This window comes from Meriones unguiculatus, chromosome 14 (assembly GCF_030254825.1).
Source record: "Meriones unguiculatus strain TT.TT164.6M chromosome 14, Bangor_MerUng_6.1, whole genome shotgun sequence".
Taxonomy (NCBI): Eukaryota; Metazoa; Chordata; class Mammalia; order Rodentia; family Muridae; genus Meriones; species Meriones unguiculatus.
The window spans coordinates 83,102,983-83,120,121 of record NC_083361.1 but is presented as its reverse complement, the minus strand read 5'-3'; the positions used below and the strand labels follow the sequence as shown (position 1 = coordinate 83,120,121).

Here is a 17,139-nt window from a genome sequence, read left to right as displayed (position 1 = left end):
CCCCCTGCAAGGCTGTCTTTCTAGGACACTGTGAAAGAAGAAGTATACAGTCCTGATATGACTGGATGTGCTGGGCTGGGTTTGTGGAGAGAGGCTCTTTTTTTTTTTTTTTTTTTTTTTTGAGGGGCAGGGGAGGATAAGGGAATGAGGAAGGGATGGGGGGAAGAGACCAGGAGGAGAGGAGGGAGGGGGCTAAGATCGAAATGTAAAGTAAGTAACTAAATATGTATATAAAGGATACAGATATCTGCCAACAATTCAGAGTGGTGAATGGTTCCACTGCTGAGGCCAGAGCTCAGTTGGCAGTTTGCACAGATCCACGGGTTTGAGCCCCAGCACTGCATGCATCGGGGAGTGTCGGCACATGCCTGTAATCCCAGAACAGGGAGGTGGATACAGAAGGGTCAAAAGTACAAGATTATCCTCAAGTTATATAGTGAAGTCAAGGTCAGTATGGGCTCCAAGAGACTCAAAAGTAAAAAGGGACAATGAGCTATCCAAACTAAACAATTTATCAAAGAAAGTAAACTTCAATAATGGCTTCTGTGTCTATAGTAAAAGGTATGTGTGCTGTGCTAACAATATAAACAGTGTGAAACCACTTAGTAACAATACTTCTGCTTTATACTTGGAACGTCATTCTTGAAAGAAGAATGGAAAATGGTTAGAACAGAATGTTAAGTACAAAAATAAGACACAAAACTCGTTACCAAATAACTCCACTAAATAAACACAACAGTAACCATGGCTACAAAAAAGACCAGAAAGAAGTAGATCATAACAGCCTGTTTGTTTGTTTTTGGTGACAGGGAAATTACTGATGTTTATTTTACTTTATCCTCAATTTTTCTATAGTAAACTTCTAATTCCCTTTATAATCAAAAAAGTTAGAAAGAACATCAATTTAAGGTGACCAACTGGGTTATTCAGGATAAAGGAGTTTCCTGTAATGTACTAAACTAAGGCAATCCCATATACTTTTATCAAGTCACCATTGTCATTAATATTGAACTGTAATTAAACTACAAAAATTAGCCCAACAATGCTACTACATTAACTTGCAAGTCTCTCATTTTATATATCAGCTGAGTAAGGTATGTTGAACATTTTTCAAGATGGACAGCCGGAGCTTAAAAAGCAAACTACAAGAGAGCAATACAAATTGGATCTGTTCAAATACATCACTAGTAGTGGCTACTAATAAGAAATGGAGGCATGAAAAAAATTTAAAGGAGGGCCCAGCAAGAGCACTCAGTAGTAAAGGTGCTGACCAAAGCTTACATCTTGGAACCTACATAAAGGTTGAAGGGAACTGGCTCCCACAAACTGTCCCTGGGTTGCGAGCATGCCCTCACACACAGCTATTACCATACCTTCAATCTCTAGCCATCCATGAGGCTCCAAAACTGCCTAGTAACGTTCCCATTTTCTCTAGCAAAGCTTTAATCTTCTTCCTTATGCTTAAATCTACAATCTCCCTGTCATGCCTATTTCAGATGATTCTGCCTTCAATTTCACAAAGAAAACAGAAGCCACAGGGTAGCAGCTCCCTCTCACCACCAAACAAAACCTGCTGCTACCCAAGCAAAGATGCTTATTTTCAGCCAAGGCAAATTCTACCACCCCTGTTTCAGACCTCATCTCTTGCATTTTCCTCAGTTTTAAGCAGTGTCTCCATCTCACTTGTTTTAATGAGATCTTACTGTTGTACAAAGAGATGAAGGACAGAAACAATAACGGCTGGCAGAGCCTGAGGCCAGAATGAACAATATAAGCTCCGCAAGAGCATCTCATCTTATTCAGATTCTTCATAAGCTTACAGTGTTTACTGCATACTATGCATTTCTCTCTGCCCCTAACCTTCCTGTTTCTAAGCCTGAGAACACTGCCATGAGTACTAAACTCTCCTGGTGTGAAAAAGTCCCCAGAATATGCTGAATAAATAAGTAAAATGTAAGCAGCAGATGGGGGTAGTGGTCTCTTTGTGGTCTTTGCTACTTGGTATGCTGAGGAAAGGAGTTTAGAACCAGCCTGTGCAATGTTCTGAGACCTAGGCTCAAACAACAAATACATTGTTTTGTTCTGTTTTGAGATAATCTCACCATGTAATCTAGGATGGCCTGGAATACTCTATGTAGTACAAGCTAGTCAGAACAAACCCCCTATCTCAACTCTCCAAGTGCTGGCATTATCAATGTAACCATTCTGCCTAGTTTCAAAACTTTACAAATGTATTAATTAATTATAACAGGTGGCAGGCCAGATCTGGCTTGCCTGGCCTAGACGTCTATGCTACCCTCATGTATTATGTAGACTTACTCCTAAGTTAAGGTCTTACAATTCAATCATTAGTTGGCTACCTCATTTCTATTTTGAAAATGTTAGTCTAAAGTCAGGTGTAGTGGGGCAAGCCTACAAAAATACTAGCTATTTGGAAGGATGAGGCAGAAGGACTGCAAGCTCAAGGCTAGCCTGGATAACTGAGCAAAACTTTATAAAGAAATAAAAAGTAAAAATAAGGGCTGAAGATGTAGTTTGGTAGCGTAGTTCTGGCGCAGCATATGTGAGTCTCCAGGTTCAATTTCCAGTAACAGAGAGCTGGGGCAGGCTTGTAAACACTACTTGAAAAGCTGAAGCCAGAAGATATTAAGTTCAAGGTCAACCCAATGGTAGAATGCTCAGCCAACATGCAAGAGGCGATGTGTTTTACTCCCAGTACTACCCTCCAAAACAAACAAACAAACCAACAAACAAACAAAATAAAAAATCAAGAAGAAAAAAAATCATACTGGGCTATAACTCAGGAGTACAGTATATGCCTAGAATGTGTTCCTGAAGTCCTTGTTTTGGTCCTTAGCACCAGCCAACATGCAAAAATCACATATTCCCACAAAAGATATACGTGAATGCTTATAGCATTATTCAGAGTTATAAAGTACAAATAACTCTTATGTCCAAATAGTAAAGGGATAAACAAAATGTACTACACATACACAAGGGACATCCTTCTAAAGGACATACTGATAAAGCATACTTGTGTAAAAGTTGGAAACATGTTATGTCAAAGAACTCAAACACAAGGTTGTACTATAATACTCATTTCATTTACATGAAATGTCCTACAGAAAAGATACATCACCAGTTCCGGGGGCGAAAAGGAGAGACAGTGAACAGCTACCAAACAATTGTGATTTTGTTGATATTTGATGGAAGCCTTCTAGAATTAGATAATGGTTATGGTTTCCTATATTATGAATATACAAAAAAAGCTATGGACTGTACACCTTTGAAAAGTGAGTTTATCTTAGGACTTTTAAACAAAATACTGTATAAATTACAGGTATTTCTAGACTCAATCAGGGCTGAAAACCGCAAGCAGACAGGTTCACTTTGTACATTTCTTCCTCTGCTTACATTTGGGCAGACGTATATGACATAAAATTTAGTAAGTACTTTCCGATTAGCAGGAGTGAAGCAACACTTAGGTTAGCTGAGCTGATCTCAACCTCAAGCTTCCACAGACATTACTTTTTCATTTTCTGTTCCTTCTAAATTGGAAAACAGTATGTCACGGGTAAAACAAGCATTAAATGTTTGTTAACCCTGGGACAAGTGTATACCTACAAGTATATACCTAAACGTATTTACTGAACTCTTAAGAACCTTAACAGGTCCAAAAAATGTTCGAGGAAGGTTAAACTGTGTTTTCAAATGCTAATTTCAGTGCCTTGAGATACGGTTACCACCCTGCCACAGGCACTGTTATGATTTGAATTATCCCCCATAGCCATGTGGTGATAAGCTATGTTCTCCAATTATTTCAGATTGGCTAAATAAAGATGCTGAATCCAATGTCTGGGCAGTAAGGAGGTAGGCAGAGTTTTAGGTTCCTGAGCTTGGGTTTGAGAGAGGAGAGCAGAAAGGAGAAAGCAGAAGAGGTAGCAAGGGAGAGGAAACGGGAGAAAGGAGTCACCATCAGGCAAGATGGTGATGAGCACGTGTCTGTCTGGACAGACTGATGGAGCTAAAGGGGCCCTGGAGTCATCAGATTGGCAAGTGACTGGCTTTTATGTGAGTGTTAAAGGTACTAGGACTGCAATAGCTCAGAATCTGCCCAGCATAGTGCTTACAACAGCTTAATATAAAGCATAGTCTCTCTGTGTCAGTCACTGGGGAACTAGCTGGTTAAAGAAAACGGCTGTTGTAATAATTTTCTGAATTAATATAGAAAGAATAATTTATCTCTCTATAAGAACACTGACTTGAATACGAACCATTGTTTGGAAATAAAACTCAACCATTTGACAGCTATACCCAACTGCTGTGAAAGGCTCTAATAAAAGTGGCATAAAATATCAAGTAGTCTAGACAAACTGAGGAAGGGATCAAAAGGGTTTATTTTAGAGTATTCAGGAAGTTTATTTAGATTATTCAGGAGGCCGCACCTGAGGGAGAGACCTGCAAGACAAAGCCAAGGACAGGACAAGGCAGAAGGGGAAAATCAAAGTCCTGAGAAATCTGAATACAGAGGCAATAGTAGTAGACAGCTGAAGCGGCGGGCAAGGCTGGCTGGGAGCTTACGGACGGCACTCTTAAGAAAATTTAGAGCTTGTCAAATGGAATTCTGATTACCTAAGTATTCAGTGGCTGGTAAAGTCTCAAAGCCATTTTCTGTCATTACATACTTGGGCACACATTTGCAGTAATGTGCTTCACCTTAGTTCTCACTAAACCAAAATGAAAGAATCTTTTTCCTGAGGTTAAGTCTAAAGGATGGCCATTTGACTAGCTGATTAAAAATCTATTTGAGTTAAAAGAATGACTTCAATATTCTCTCCAGTTGATGATCTACCATCACTTCATTCTTGCCTAATTTCCAAACTGTAACTACACTTAAACATTCTGTCATGTTCTGCCTTATAACTGTGACTACGTCACACACTGCTGAAGACTGTTCACTTGCCAAGTCCACCAGCAGCAATGTTTGCTGACATCCAAGAGTGAAGACATAACCAACTACTTTCTTTAGTCTCTCCATGGGACAGATGGTGGTCACCACAAATGAGACAACAGCCAAGAGGGTTTGAAGGCTGAGCTACCTCTTAAGTTACACAAAAGTGCAGTGTCCACAGGAGAGAGATCACTCAGTTGCTCAAGTATTCAAACATGAGATCTGGAGCTTGATCTCCAGCAGCCATGGGAAACCTGGGCACTGTCCTCTAACCCACAGCTGGAAAGGCAGAGACAAGAGGGTCACTGGTGCTTGCTTGTCAACCATTACAGCTGAATCAGAAGGCTCCAGGTTCAATGAGAGACTGTATTTCAAAAATTAAGAAAAGAAACAACACTGACCTCTGGACAGATACACACACGCACAGTTTCAGCTAGAATACCCAGTCGTCCAAAAACTACTTAGAACAGTCTTTGCCTTACTCCCTGATCTGGAAGAACTGAGGTAATTCTGTCTAGTAAGCTTGCCTCATCCATGGTTTTACTTTTTATGGAGTCAGTCAACCATTCACAAACAGTCGTAAAGGAAAAAAGGTACACACTATATTCACACAGCTTATGACAGGATATTGTTTAAGTGTTCTATCAACCGCAACAGGTGAATAAAAAAGTTCATTTTACTATTTCTATTTGTATTTCTTATATTTCTATGTTGCATCTGGGCAGTGGTGCCAGCAACACACACCTTTAAGCCCAGCACTTGGGAGGCAGGTGGATCTGAGTTTGAGGCCAACCTGGACTTCACAGATGAGGGGAAAACCATCCAAACAAACAAAAACTTCATTTTTGTTTCCTTTCATATTCTGTATGGTTTTTACTTTTTAATTTATTTTTTATGTGTAAGGATGCTTTGTCTACATAGATTATCTGTGCATACCTGGTCCTCTCAGAGGAAGAAGATATCCTGGAACTGGAGTTATAGTAGGTTGTGAGCTACTGTATGCAGAGGAGCAATCAGTGCTCTTAACTCTCTTAACCATTTTTACAACCTCTTTATTTAATTTAATCTATTTTTTTATCTTTTTATTTTTTAAGAAAGGGTCTCAATATGTCGTCCTTTCTGGCCTCAAACTCACCAAGATCCACCTGCTTCTGCCTCCCAGAGGCTGTGAGTAAGGGTGGTCCACCCACGTTCAGCCTTTTTGATTTTGTTTTGTTTTGTTTTGTTTTTTAAGACAGGGTTTCTCTATATAACAGATCTGACTATCCTGGATTCACTTTGTAGACCAGGCTGGCCTCAAAACCACAGCGATCCACCTGCCTCTGCTTCCCTGAGTGTTGAGAGTAAAGGTGTGAGCCAACACACCTGGGCCTTTCTTATTTTCTCATTGTATGTAGAAAAAAGCAAATAGAATGAACAAATAACCAAACTGAACAACCAAATGAACAAAACGAATTAGGTTTTATGCCAGAACTAATCCCTAGAGAATGCTACTGAGAGAACCAATAAAAGCAAAAAAGGGAAAAAAGCAAAACCCCTCTAGAACCCAAGGGTGTACTTTAAAATTATTATACTTTAACATAGTAGCCTAAACATTTGTTATATACGAAAAGGTAGCTTATAAGAAAAACTACCACCAGTATTTGAAACCATATGAACAATGGTCAAAAGAGCATAATATTTAGGATTGAACCGAAGAAAATGTCTAATGTAGAAATATCATTTCAGTATAAAGAGGCTTAATTATTAGTTTTCAAGCAACGCTTCCTATATATGAATTATTGATAGTTTCATCAAAGTATCAAGGTAAAGGAAGAACATGGTATAAAACACAAAATAAAGTATTTACATGCAAACCCAAGTTTGCTCTTCAAAACATACATTAATTAAAAAAAAAAAAAAGCAGATACAGCAGTTTATGTTTGTAATCTAAGTGCTGGGGAGGAGAATCCCTAAGGTTCGTTGGCCAGCTGGCATAGCCTAATCAGGGAAGCTCAGTGTAACCCACTTTCTCCCGAAAACAAGGGAAAAGCTGTGGCTGACTGTGCCCTCCACACCCAGGTGCACAGCCATGCACCAGCACCGTAAATGTACACTAGACTTAGTTGATTTCCTATTGACAAGTTGGTGCTAACATTTTTTTCCTTCAGAAAAGAGATTTCATCTGCTGAGGTAGAAAATTAGTTAACTCAATGAAAATAGGTTTAATAATTTCAATTGTTATAGACGTTGGTGCAGCAAAGGTGAACAACCCACTCCAGTTTAAAAAAACAGGCATTCCAGGCATGGAAACATAATCCCAGCAACTCTACCAAGAGGGAGGAGGATTACCTGACCCTAGGAGCCCAAGACCAGTATGAGCAACACTGTGACACTTAACTGTCCCTCCCACCTCTCTCATCTCACACTCACTCTCTTTCTCTATCTCACATACTCTCTCTCACACACACAGAGACACCATCCCATACACATGAGGAACATAAAATAGCAAAGGCATCTCCATAAATATCTTTTCAAAGATATACAAGAGATCAATAAGCATCTCTAAAGATGCTTACACAAACACCATTAGTCATCAGAGACTAATACCTAAAATGATAGCATTTCACGTTCATTAGGATGAATTATCAACAGAAAAAACACCAGGCATGGTGGCACAACCTTTATTCCAAACACCTGGGAGACAGAGATAGGCAGATCTCTTTGAGTTCAAGGCCAGCCTGATCTTCATAGCAAGTTCAAGACTAGAAGTACATAGTGAGACCCCCGTCTCAAAAAGTAAAACAAAACACACCACAAAGAGTATGGTAAGGCTCCTAAGACCTAGCAATTTCACTTTTGGTATAACAAAGTGTGAACTCCAAGTATCTATATTAGTATGTTCTCAGTAAGGTCATTCAAAACAGCCTTAAGGAGAAAGTAACTCAAACGGCCACTGATGCATAAACAGGCAGACACAATGTGGTACCTACACCATAGACTAGTCTGCACTCTTTGTTGTTGTTTCAGAGACAGGGTTCCTCTGTGTAGCCTTAGCTGCCTTGGAACTTGCTCTGTAGAGCAGGCTGGCCTTGAACCCAGAACTCAAGAGGTCCACTGTCTCTGCCTCCTGAGTGCTGGGATTAAAGTCATTTGCCACCACCATCTGGCCTATTATTCATTCTCAAAGAGGAAGGAAACCATCATAATATACATATGGACACTTGAAAACAGTATATTAAGTCAAATAAGGGAAAGTATGTTTTGATCCTTCTGATATGAGGTTCCTAGTAATCAAATTCATAAAGAGAGAAAGCAGATTCCTAGGCTGCAGTTGGAGAAAATGGGACATTTAGTGGGAAGGATAATGTAAAATGTACAGAATGCCACAGACCTATCAATTTAAAAATGTTTAGAATTGTCAAATCTGTGATATTATCTTACCAACCCCAACCAGTAAGTTCAACAACATCTTAGCATTCTCTTAGGGCTTTGGTTTGCTTCAGGTGGCCTAGAACTCAGCATATCCTGCCTCGAGCTCCCAAGTGTTGAGCATATAGGTGAGTGTCACTATACCTGATAAGATTCTCAAAAGAGTAAGACACTGTTAATAATCTGAACATACTTCATTTATAGTTTTTAAATTTCAGAAAGAGCAAACTTTTTTTTTTTTGCCTCTTTTTCTTTCTTTTGAAAAAGTCTTTTATAGGAAGGCTCTTAAATTTTCAAGTTGAGATAAAAATTCAGGATTATATAGGTAGGTGGAGGAGTAGAACATAGAAGAGATTACAAAACAAAGCAAAAGAAAACACACAAAAAACCTTGTTTAGGTGTTTCTTCCTCTTTTTTAGTCTCCTCATCCTCTAGGGTGGGGCTTTCCCGGGAAGAGTCTTCCTGTTGGCTAGAGTGTTTCAATAGTACAGGATCAATTTGTGCTTTCAGGAGTGCAAGAGTCTCAGCCAATTCGTTTCGATTTCTAAACAAGGGAAAAAATAAGACAGCATAAAAAATCTTTCTGAGTCTAGTGAACTTTGTGAGTAGCACCTACTAGAAATTTAAACAGGAGGGAAGAGACAGTGAAAAACGTCAAACGCCTAGAAGCAGTCCTAACAAACCCCAGATTCTAAAACTAAGTATTTAAGAACACACATTAAAAGTTACTGTTCGTCAAACAGAAATTTTATTCTTTTTACTCCATAGATGGAAACAAAGGTAGGTATTACATTAAACAAGTGAAAGGGTGATCATTTTTTAAGTATTCTATATCTTTAAGGAGATCAGTGTAAACCTTGCTTATGATTTTTTTAACAATTCGAATTTCTGTATATGGTATTTCTCGTGTCTTTCTTAATCACTTTCCACATTATTATTATTATTATTTATAAAAGTCCAAGAATCCACCTGTTTCTACTCTTTCCCCCACGCTATACCAATGCTGGGGTTACAGACACCTGTCATGGTGGCCGCTTCTACATGGATGCTGGCAATCAGAACTCCAGGCCTCACACTTGGGTAGGAAGCATTTCCCCACTCAGCCATTTCCCCAGACTCTACTCATGTATACCTATAGATACGATCTGTAGATAACCTCACGCAACATTTCCAATAACTTACTGTATTAAATACAGTGTACATTGTACTGTCAGGAAGCAAAGTTATTACTATCTCCACCAACCATGTAAACGGACAATCTATAGCCCTCAGGAATCAACATTATTCTTGTCTGAGTTTATATACTACCAGTAAGTAACTACTTTCTTATACTTAGTCACATATTAAGTACTTGGAGTATCTTCACTACTAAAATGTTCTCAGAAAAACTGGGCAGAGGAAGAACTCCAGAATGCTGGTATCAGCTGTTTAATAGCAACCCATGGCAGGTTTTCAGTCTCTACCTGTGGTGCTGTTCTATGGTTAACAGGCTATTGTAGGGCTGGAGGCATGGCTCAGCCATTAAAGGCTAGGCTCACAACCAAAAGAGGCAAAAAGCTATTGTACAGTTTCAGTTTAAATATATTTTTGAATCAGGGTCTTACTGTATAGCTCAGGTTGATCTCAATCTCTCAATCATCCTTAGTATCCTCACATGTGCTGTCACATATGGCTGGGCTTTCTATCTTTAAGGTGAAAAGAAAACTTTAAGCAATTGAGAGATCTAGAAATGTGTCCCTTGGCAGTAAGAAGATATTCTGCTGGACTGCTATTTAAATATTCCCGCAGATACAAGTACTGGGGCCTGACTAACAGCTGATAGGCTGGGTTAATTTCTTAAAATAATACTACAATGGCATTTTGGGGGTAATAAGGAACAGGTAGAGCTTATTTCAAGTTAGCGGGTCACTGAGTGTGTATTTGAGGGTTATGCATCTTGTACTTCCTGCATCTCTTTCTTCTGCACACTGTCCTGAACGAGGAAGACAGCTGCCCACAGTCTCACTCCACCATGGTGCCCTCACCACAGCCCCAAACAGGATAACTGACCAAGATGGACTGCAGCTACCTCCAAAATCATGAAATAAAGCAATTCTTTTCTTTGTTATGTCTCATGACAAAAGACCAAAAAAAAAAAAACAAAAAAGTCTCCCAAGTGCTGGTGAGATGGCTACTCAAGCGCTTGTCAGTGCTTGCTTTACAAGCACTTGACTGAGTGGCAAGAAATGGTCCAGATTTGCAATATGAACGTAAAGTTCTATTAAGAAAAATAGTTTTAAAATAAACAAGAAAAGATGTGTTTAGTGACCTTTGCCCTTTTGTTAGTGTAAGAGCAGACTGGTAAAAATGAACTCACAGCAACTCTGGCCCACCACTGCTATTTTATACTCTATGCATGTGCTGCTTTAGCTAGGAGGTAGGCTTGCCTGGTGTAATTATCATCAACAAGACATGGACAAGTTCACCAAGAATGCCGATTCCTTATGATCAGATCTTCAATCAATTCAAATTTTCAGGCATTAATTCTTGGTCTTTCCTTATGCTTCTATAATCAGCATCAAATACACAGCAAGACCTTCATTTTTAGCTTTATGCATCGTTTTTCATTTGACTAACTTCTCTTCATCATTTATCAGCACAGAGCTTTGACAGTTCATCCTTGTACCATTAGACATACTGTCATTCCAACACCAGCTTTTAGAAGCATGTTGTATACCAATGTCCAGTTTCTCTAACAACCTTCTGTGCCAAAGACGAACATAAATATTTCTTCTTTCTTAGATCATTGTTGCTCACACAATGTCTGTTGGACTTACTGATTCAACAATAACTGTAGATCCCAAAGCATAAAGTTAAAAATACCAAGTAAGGCAAGTAGATCTTAGCCTTGTGGAGTAGTACATGAAGTTGCCACTGGTACGTGTGAATTGCACAAATGCCGTGTTTTACTTTGTGGATATCACTTGCTAGACTCTAAAGGGGACTAGCAGGGTGTGCGTCCCTTCCTTGGGATGCTGAATACACTGTTATGTTGAATGTGTACGGCTTTTGACAGCACCGATCCCATGAAGCCAAAGTTGGAATTTTCCCCTCGACACACCATACTGTTAAAACAAGCTTTAGATTCTAGATTATTTTCCATTTTAGATTTAATTTATTTATTTATTACAATTTATTCACTTTGTATCCCCACTGTAGCCCCCTCCCTCGTCTCCTCATAGTCCCACCCACCCACACCCTCCCTTTTCTCCCCCTTCTCCTCCTATGGCCTTTCCCTAGTACCCTGACAGGGGAGGTCCTCCTCTTCTTCATTCTGACCGTAGCTTATCAGATGTCATCAGGACTGGCTGCATCATCTTCCTCTGTGGCCTGGTAGGGCTGTACACCCCCAGGGGGAGGTGATCAAAGAGCCGGCCACTGAGTTCATCTCAGAGACGGTCCCTGTTTCCATTACTAGGGAAACCACTTGGAAACTGAGCAGCCTATGGGCTTCCTCTGAGCAGGTCGAGGTCCCCTTCATGCATGGTCCTTGGCTGGAGTATTGGTCCCTGCAGCACCCCTATGCCCAGGTTTTTTGGCTCTGTTGGGTCTCCTTATGAAGCTCCTGTCCCCTCCAGGTCTTTCTATCTCCCTCTTCTTCCATAAGGTTTCCAGAACTCTACCCAAAGTTTGGCTATGAGTCTCAGTATCTTCTTCGATACCCAGGTGGGTACAGTCTTTCAGAGGTCCCCTGTGGAAGGCTCCTGTCCTGCTCCTTGTCTTCTCCTTCTTCTGATGTCTGTCCTGTTTGCCCTTCTGAATGAGGATTAAGCATCTTCCCTGGGGTCCTCCTTGTTTTTTGGCTTCTTTAGGACTACAGATTTTAGTATGTTTATCCTATATTATATGGCTTATGTCCACTTATAAATATCTAAGATGGTGGCAGCATCCATGCAGTGTATCTGAACAGCAGCTCAGCAGTGAGAGCCAGGAGACCGGCAAGGCTGTACTGTGGACCTCTAAACCACGACATCCACAGGGATACTCGAAGGCCCATCTTCAGGCCACCTAGCTAATACCAGGAAAAATTTCCGGGCTCCTGCCCAGCACTGCCACAGCCCTAGGCCACCCGCCCAATCCTGCCGTATGTGGACACCTCCATTTTAGATTTTATACACATACAAGAAATAAAAGATCAATCTGTTGTTAGTATATCAAATTGGTCTCCCAGAGAAAGAAAGAAAATTGTCACTAGTAGAAATCAATTAAATGTTAAAAATGACAACTATTTATCAAGTGTGAAAACACATATTTATACATGTAATATGAACTTAAACAGTAAAGAATTAACTTTTGTTCTGTAAACCAGGCCTTGAACTATAAGATCTGCCTGCCTGTCTCCACAGTGCTCGATGAAAGGTCTGTTCCACCACCACCCATCAAGAGTGTAGAATTTAACTGTCTAATACAATTTCAGATTCTTATGGAGAATGATATCGATTTACAGAAAGAAGTGAAGCCACCTATTTGTAAATGATTTCTCACTACAATCTTATTTCCTACTGGCCAAGAATATGTGAGCGTGTAAAGTTACTGCTTTTCTTATTATACAATTCTGTGTCTCTACCCAGGGGCTATTTTCTGGAGTCATGATGGGTGCTGTGAAGCATATTGAAGAAGTTATTCACTGAAAGGATCCATTTAATGTGCTTATGCTTCTCTAAATACCAAAGTAATTTTTTTTTAAATTAAGAAAAACTCCCTAAGATGCTTTAAACCTGAGTAATGCTTTGAAAAACCAGTCTAATGCAGACACATTAGAGTATAAAAACAGAAATCTATACATAGGTATTTCCTAGTTTGAGCTAATTGTGCTAAAACATTAAATATACTAAATTTGAACTAGTCAGAGAGAATATATACTGTCTCTGTGTATGTATATCATATACAAATTTAACTGCATTTAAAAGTTTTTTAATTTATTTATTATGTATGTGTGTTTGCTACCTTCCAAGTTACTAGAATTGTAAGGCAGACACCACCACACCTTGCTCAGGACCCATCTTTTTTTTGGGGGGTTTTTCAGAACAGGGTTTCTCTCTGTCACCTCCTACACTTGCTTTGTAGACCAGGGTAGCCTTGAACTCATGGAGATCCATCTGTATCTGCCTCCATGAGATCTGAAATTACAGGTGTACTCCAGCGTACACTCAACTAGGGCCCACCACCTTCTTTTTATTTATTCATTCATTCATTCATTTTGGTTTTTAGACACAGGGTTTCTCTGTGTAGCCTTCACTGTCCTGGACTTCCTTTGTAGACCAGGCTGGCCTCGAACTCACAGAGATCCACCTGCCTCTGCCTCCCTGAGTACCGGGATTACAGGTCACTGTGCCTGACTGGGGCCACATTCTTAGTCATCATGTTATTAATAACACAGCCAGTGTCCTGACTGCCCTTGCAGAACACGAGAGCTCACTTCCCAGTCTCGCTTTATCAGGCAGCTCACAACCAACTAATTGTACTTTCAGGGATCAAATGCCCTCTTCTGGACTCTGCACACCTACACTCACACACGGATAATAACACACATATACATAATTACGAAAAGTCCTGACAGAAATCTATACACAGAGATACATGAAAATTGTATTCACTACTCAGAATTAAAATTTTTGTAAATGACTATCAAAACTACAATCAATTTAAAAATATATTTAGAGGCACAACTTCTACACAGTGAAATTAACATGTTTTTGCTTTCTTGTAAAATTGTATTGAAATGGTGTCTTCTAGGAAGAGCGGGCTGGCCTTAAATTCAATGAGTCTGGTACCTCAGCCTCAGAAATGTTGGGATTAGAAGATTTTCCACCATGAGTTAAAATGAACCCATTTAGCATTCAGTTCAGCGGCTCTGACAAGGACACTTACTGTATTAGTGATTTTTCTTGTTGCAGTAAACAAGTATCTGACAAAAAGTAACAAAAAATTCACAAAAAAGGGTTACTCTGGCTTTAGTCGGAATGGATACATCCCATCATGACTGGGAAGGGATACTGGTAAGAGCAAGGGCAGTCAGGAAGCAAAGAACAGATGGGAGTAGATAAAGAGCTAGCAAACCTCGGGGGCCATGCCTACTGACTCACTTCCTCAGGCTAGGCTCTCCATCTCTTAAAGATTCCTTCATTTTCCAAAAATAGGATCTCACTGGGGACCAAGCACTCAGAACACGAGCCAGGGAAACCAGATGAAAGACAAGGACCTATCTCCAAACACTAACACAGATAAACCGTCATTATCACCATACCACTCGCATCACAAAAATACTCCCCATGTGTTGGAGGAAGGTTCAACTATGTTTTCAAACGCTGACTTCAGTGCCTTAAGATCCAGTTACCATCCTGCCACAGGCATTGTTATGAATGTGGAATTAACCCCTGTAATCACATGATGATAAGAAATTGTTCCCCAATTATGCCCGATTGGCTAAATAAAAATGCATTAGCCTGTGACTGGGCAGTGAAGAAGTAGGCAGAGTTTTAGGTTCCTGGGCTTGGATTCAAGAGAGAAAAGGAGAAGGGAGCCTGGGGAGAGAAGCTGGAGAAAGGAGTCACCATTAGGCAAGATGGTGATGAGCACGTGCTCGAAGGACAGACTGATAAAGCTGAAGCTATCCAGGAGTCATCGGATTGGCAAGTGACTGGCTTTTACTTGGGTGTTAAAGTGTTAAAGGTACTAGGGGCTGCAATAGCTCAGAATTTGCCCAGCATATTGCTTACAGCTTAATATAATGCATAGTCTCTCTGTGTCAGTCACTGGGGAACTAGCTGGTTAAAGAAAACTGCTGTTGTAATCATTTCCTTCACTAATTATTATAGAAAGAATAATTTATCTTTCTACAACCATGTCTCTTTCTGCATCTCTTTCTCCCACCAAAGCAAAAAGAAATATGGTGTTTTTGTTTTGAGACAGGATTTCATTAAGTAACCCAAACTGGCCCAGAACTCTAGGTAGTCCCAGCTGGCCTAAACTCAAAATCCTTTGGCCTCAGTTTCCTGAGGACTGACATTGAAAGTGTATAGAATCACACCTGACTGCCATCAGAGTTTTGGTTATTATAACCATAGTTGATTAGTCTTGTTAATACCCAAACTTAAAACAAATGTAATCAAATGGTGTGTGCTTTTTGGTTTCTTCCACAAATAAGGATTTCGAGGACAAACTCATATGAAATCATTCCTCTTTGCTGCTTAGTAGTAATGCACTGCATGGGTACAGCTAGGAAGAATAAAGCTCTACCAAGCATGGCAGCAGTCACAAGAGGCCTGCTGTAACTCAGGCTAGGCCCGAACTGCATAGTGTGTTCCAGGGTAGCTTGGGCTACAGAATGATACTGTTTCAAAATGCAAAAGCAAAGGGAAGAATAAAGATAAAACTGCTGCTACAAGCAAGCCTTTTTTGTTTTAACATAGATACAAAGGAATGAAATAGATGTTACAATAGTTTATTAACACTTGCAGACATTACCAAAGTGGTTGCAGTATTTTTATTTTTAATAGGCAAGATGTAAGTTCCAGCTAGTTCATATACTTGTTACTATCTGGTATTCAGAGTAATATTCACCTGCTCATTTTAGTGGTCATACCTGTATCTGTTACAGATAATTAACTTAGAAAATGTCTATGAAGATAAAGACATAGCTAACTGCAGTTCTCACTGAGAGTTCTCTCAATGCTGGGCATCTGGTCATGTTAGTATTAGCCGTATATAAGTATCTTTATGAGATTACATTCAGCTATCTACACCAAATGTTTATTTTTCCTTACTAGGATAAGAATCTGAACACTTTCAATAGCATCCCTTTGATTCTAAAGAAGTACCTGACTGAGTCTTGCCTACTTAAGATCTGTGTGCTAAACTTCCATTATCACGGATGACCTAATATTAACTTGTCACTATATTTTATAGTTATTTTTCTTTCATAAGAAATTATACTATGGTAAACAGTATTATATATTACATATTATTTGATCAGTTGTAAAAATGCATTTTATCCTCCTTTCTTGAGGCCTAAACAAGTGATGAAATAACTGTAACAGACACTCTTCTGGTTTGACAGAAATGGAAACAAGCAAAACAAGCAAAACTGGGGCTTACACAGTTTTGCTTTTGAATTTTGTTACTAATACTTAGTTAAACCACATAAAACTGCCACTTTATACGGGAAAATATTACTTCAATAAAATTTCACAACTTTTACCTGAATTCTTGGAAGTAAATGACATTACTTCCAATGCAGAATATGTACACATATGAACATTAACTGTATTAATTCTGCAATAAGCAGAAATAGTCACCGTGTATACAGCAGCACATTTCTTAAAAAGATTTATTTATTTGTTTGTTTGTTTATTTATTTATTTATTTATTTTGTATGCAATGTTCTGTCTGCATGTAGACCCGCTCACCAGAAGAGGGAACCAGATCTCATTATAGATGGTTGTGGACAACCATGTGGTTGCTGGGAATTGAACTCAGGACCTGTTGGTAGAGCAGCCAGTATTCTTAAACTCTGAGTCATCACTCCAACCCCACAACAGTACATTTTTGTTTTATTTTTTTAATGTGGGTATTGGTATGCATGCATGTCTTTGCATGTTCACAACTGCAGGCACACATTGAGCACGGGTGCATGCAAGTTTAAGACAGAGGTTGACATCGTGCATATTCATTGACTGATCTGCACTTTATATATTGAGGCAGGGTCTATCGATTGAACCCAAAGCTCACTGCAATGG

At 39.5% G+C, this 17,139-nt stretch overlaps 1 protein-coding gene across 1 annotated transcript in view; it reads right to left on the bottom strand.

Annotated features, from left to right (window-relative positions):
* The window catches only part of Rsf1 (remodeling and spacing factor 1), a 122,015-nt gene that overhangs the window by 42,924 nt on the left and 61,952 nt on the right, over positions 1–17,139 (bottom strand). The window contains exon 5 of the mRNA XM_021634798.2: positions 8,752–8,906. Coding sequence (XP_021490473.1) covers positions 8,752–8,906 — 155 coding nt within the window. The remainder of the gene's footprint in view (positions 1–8,751; positions 8,907–17,139) is intronic.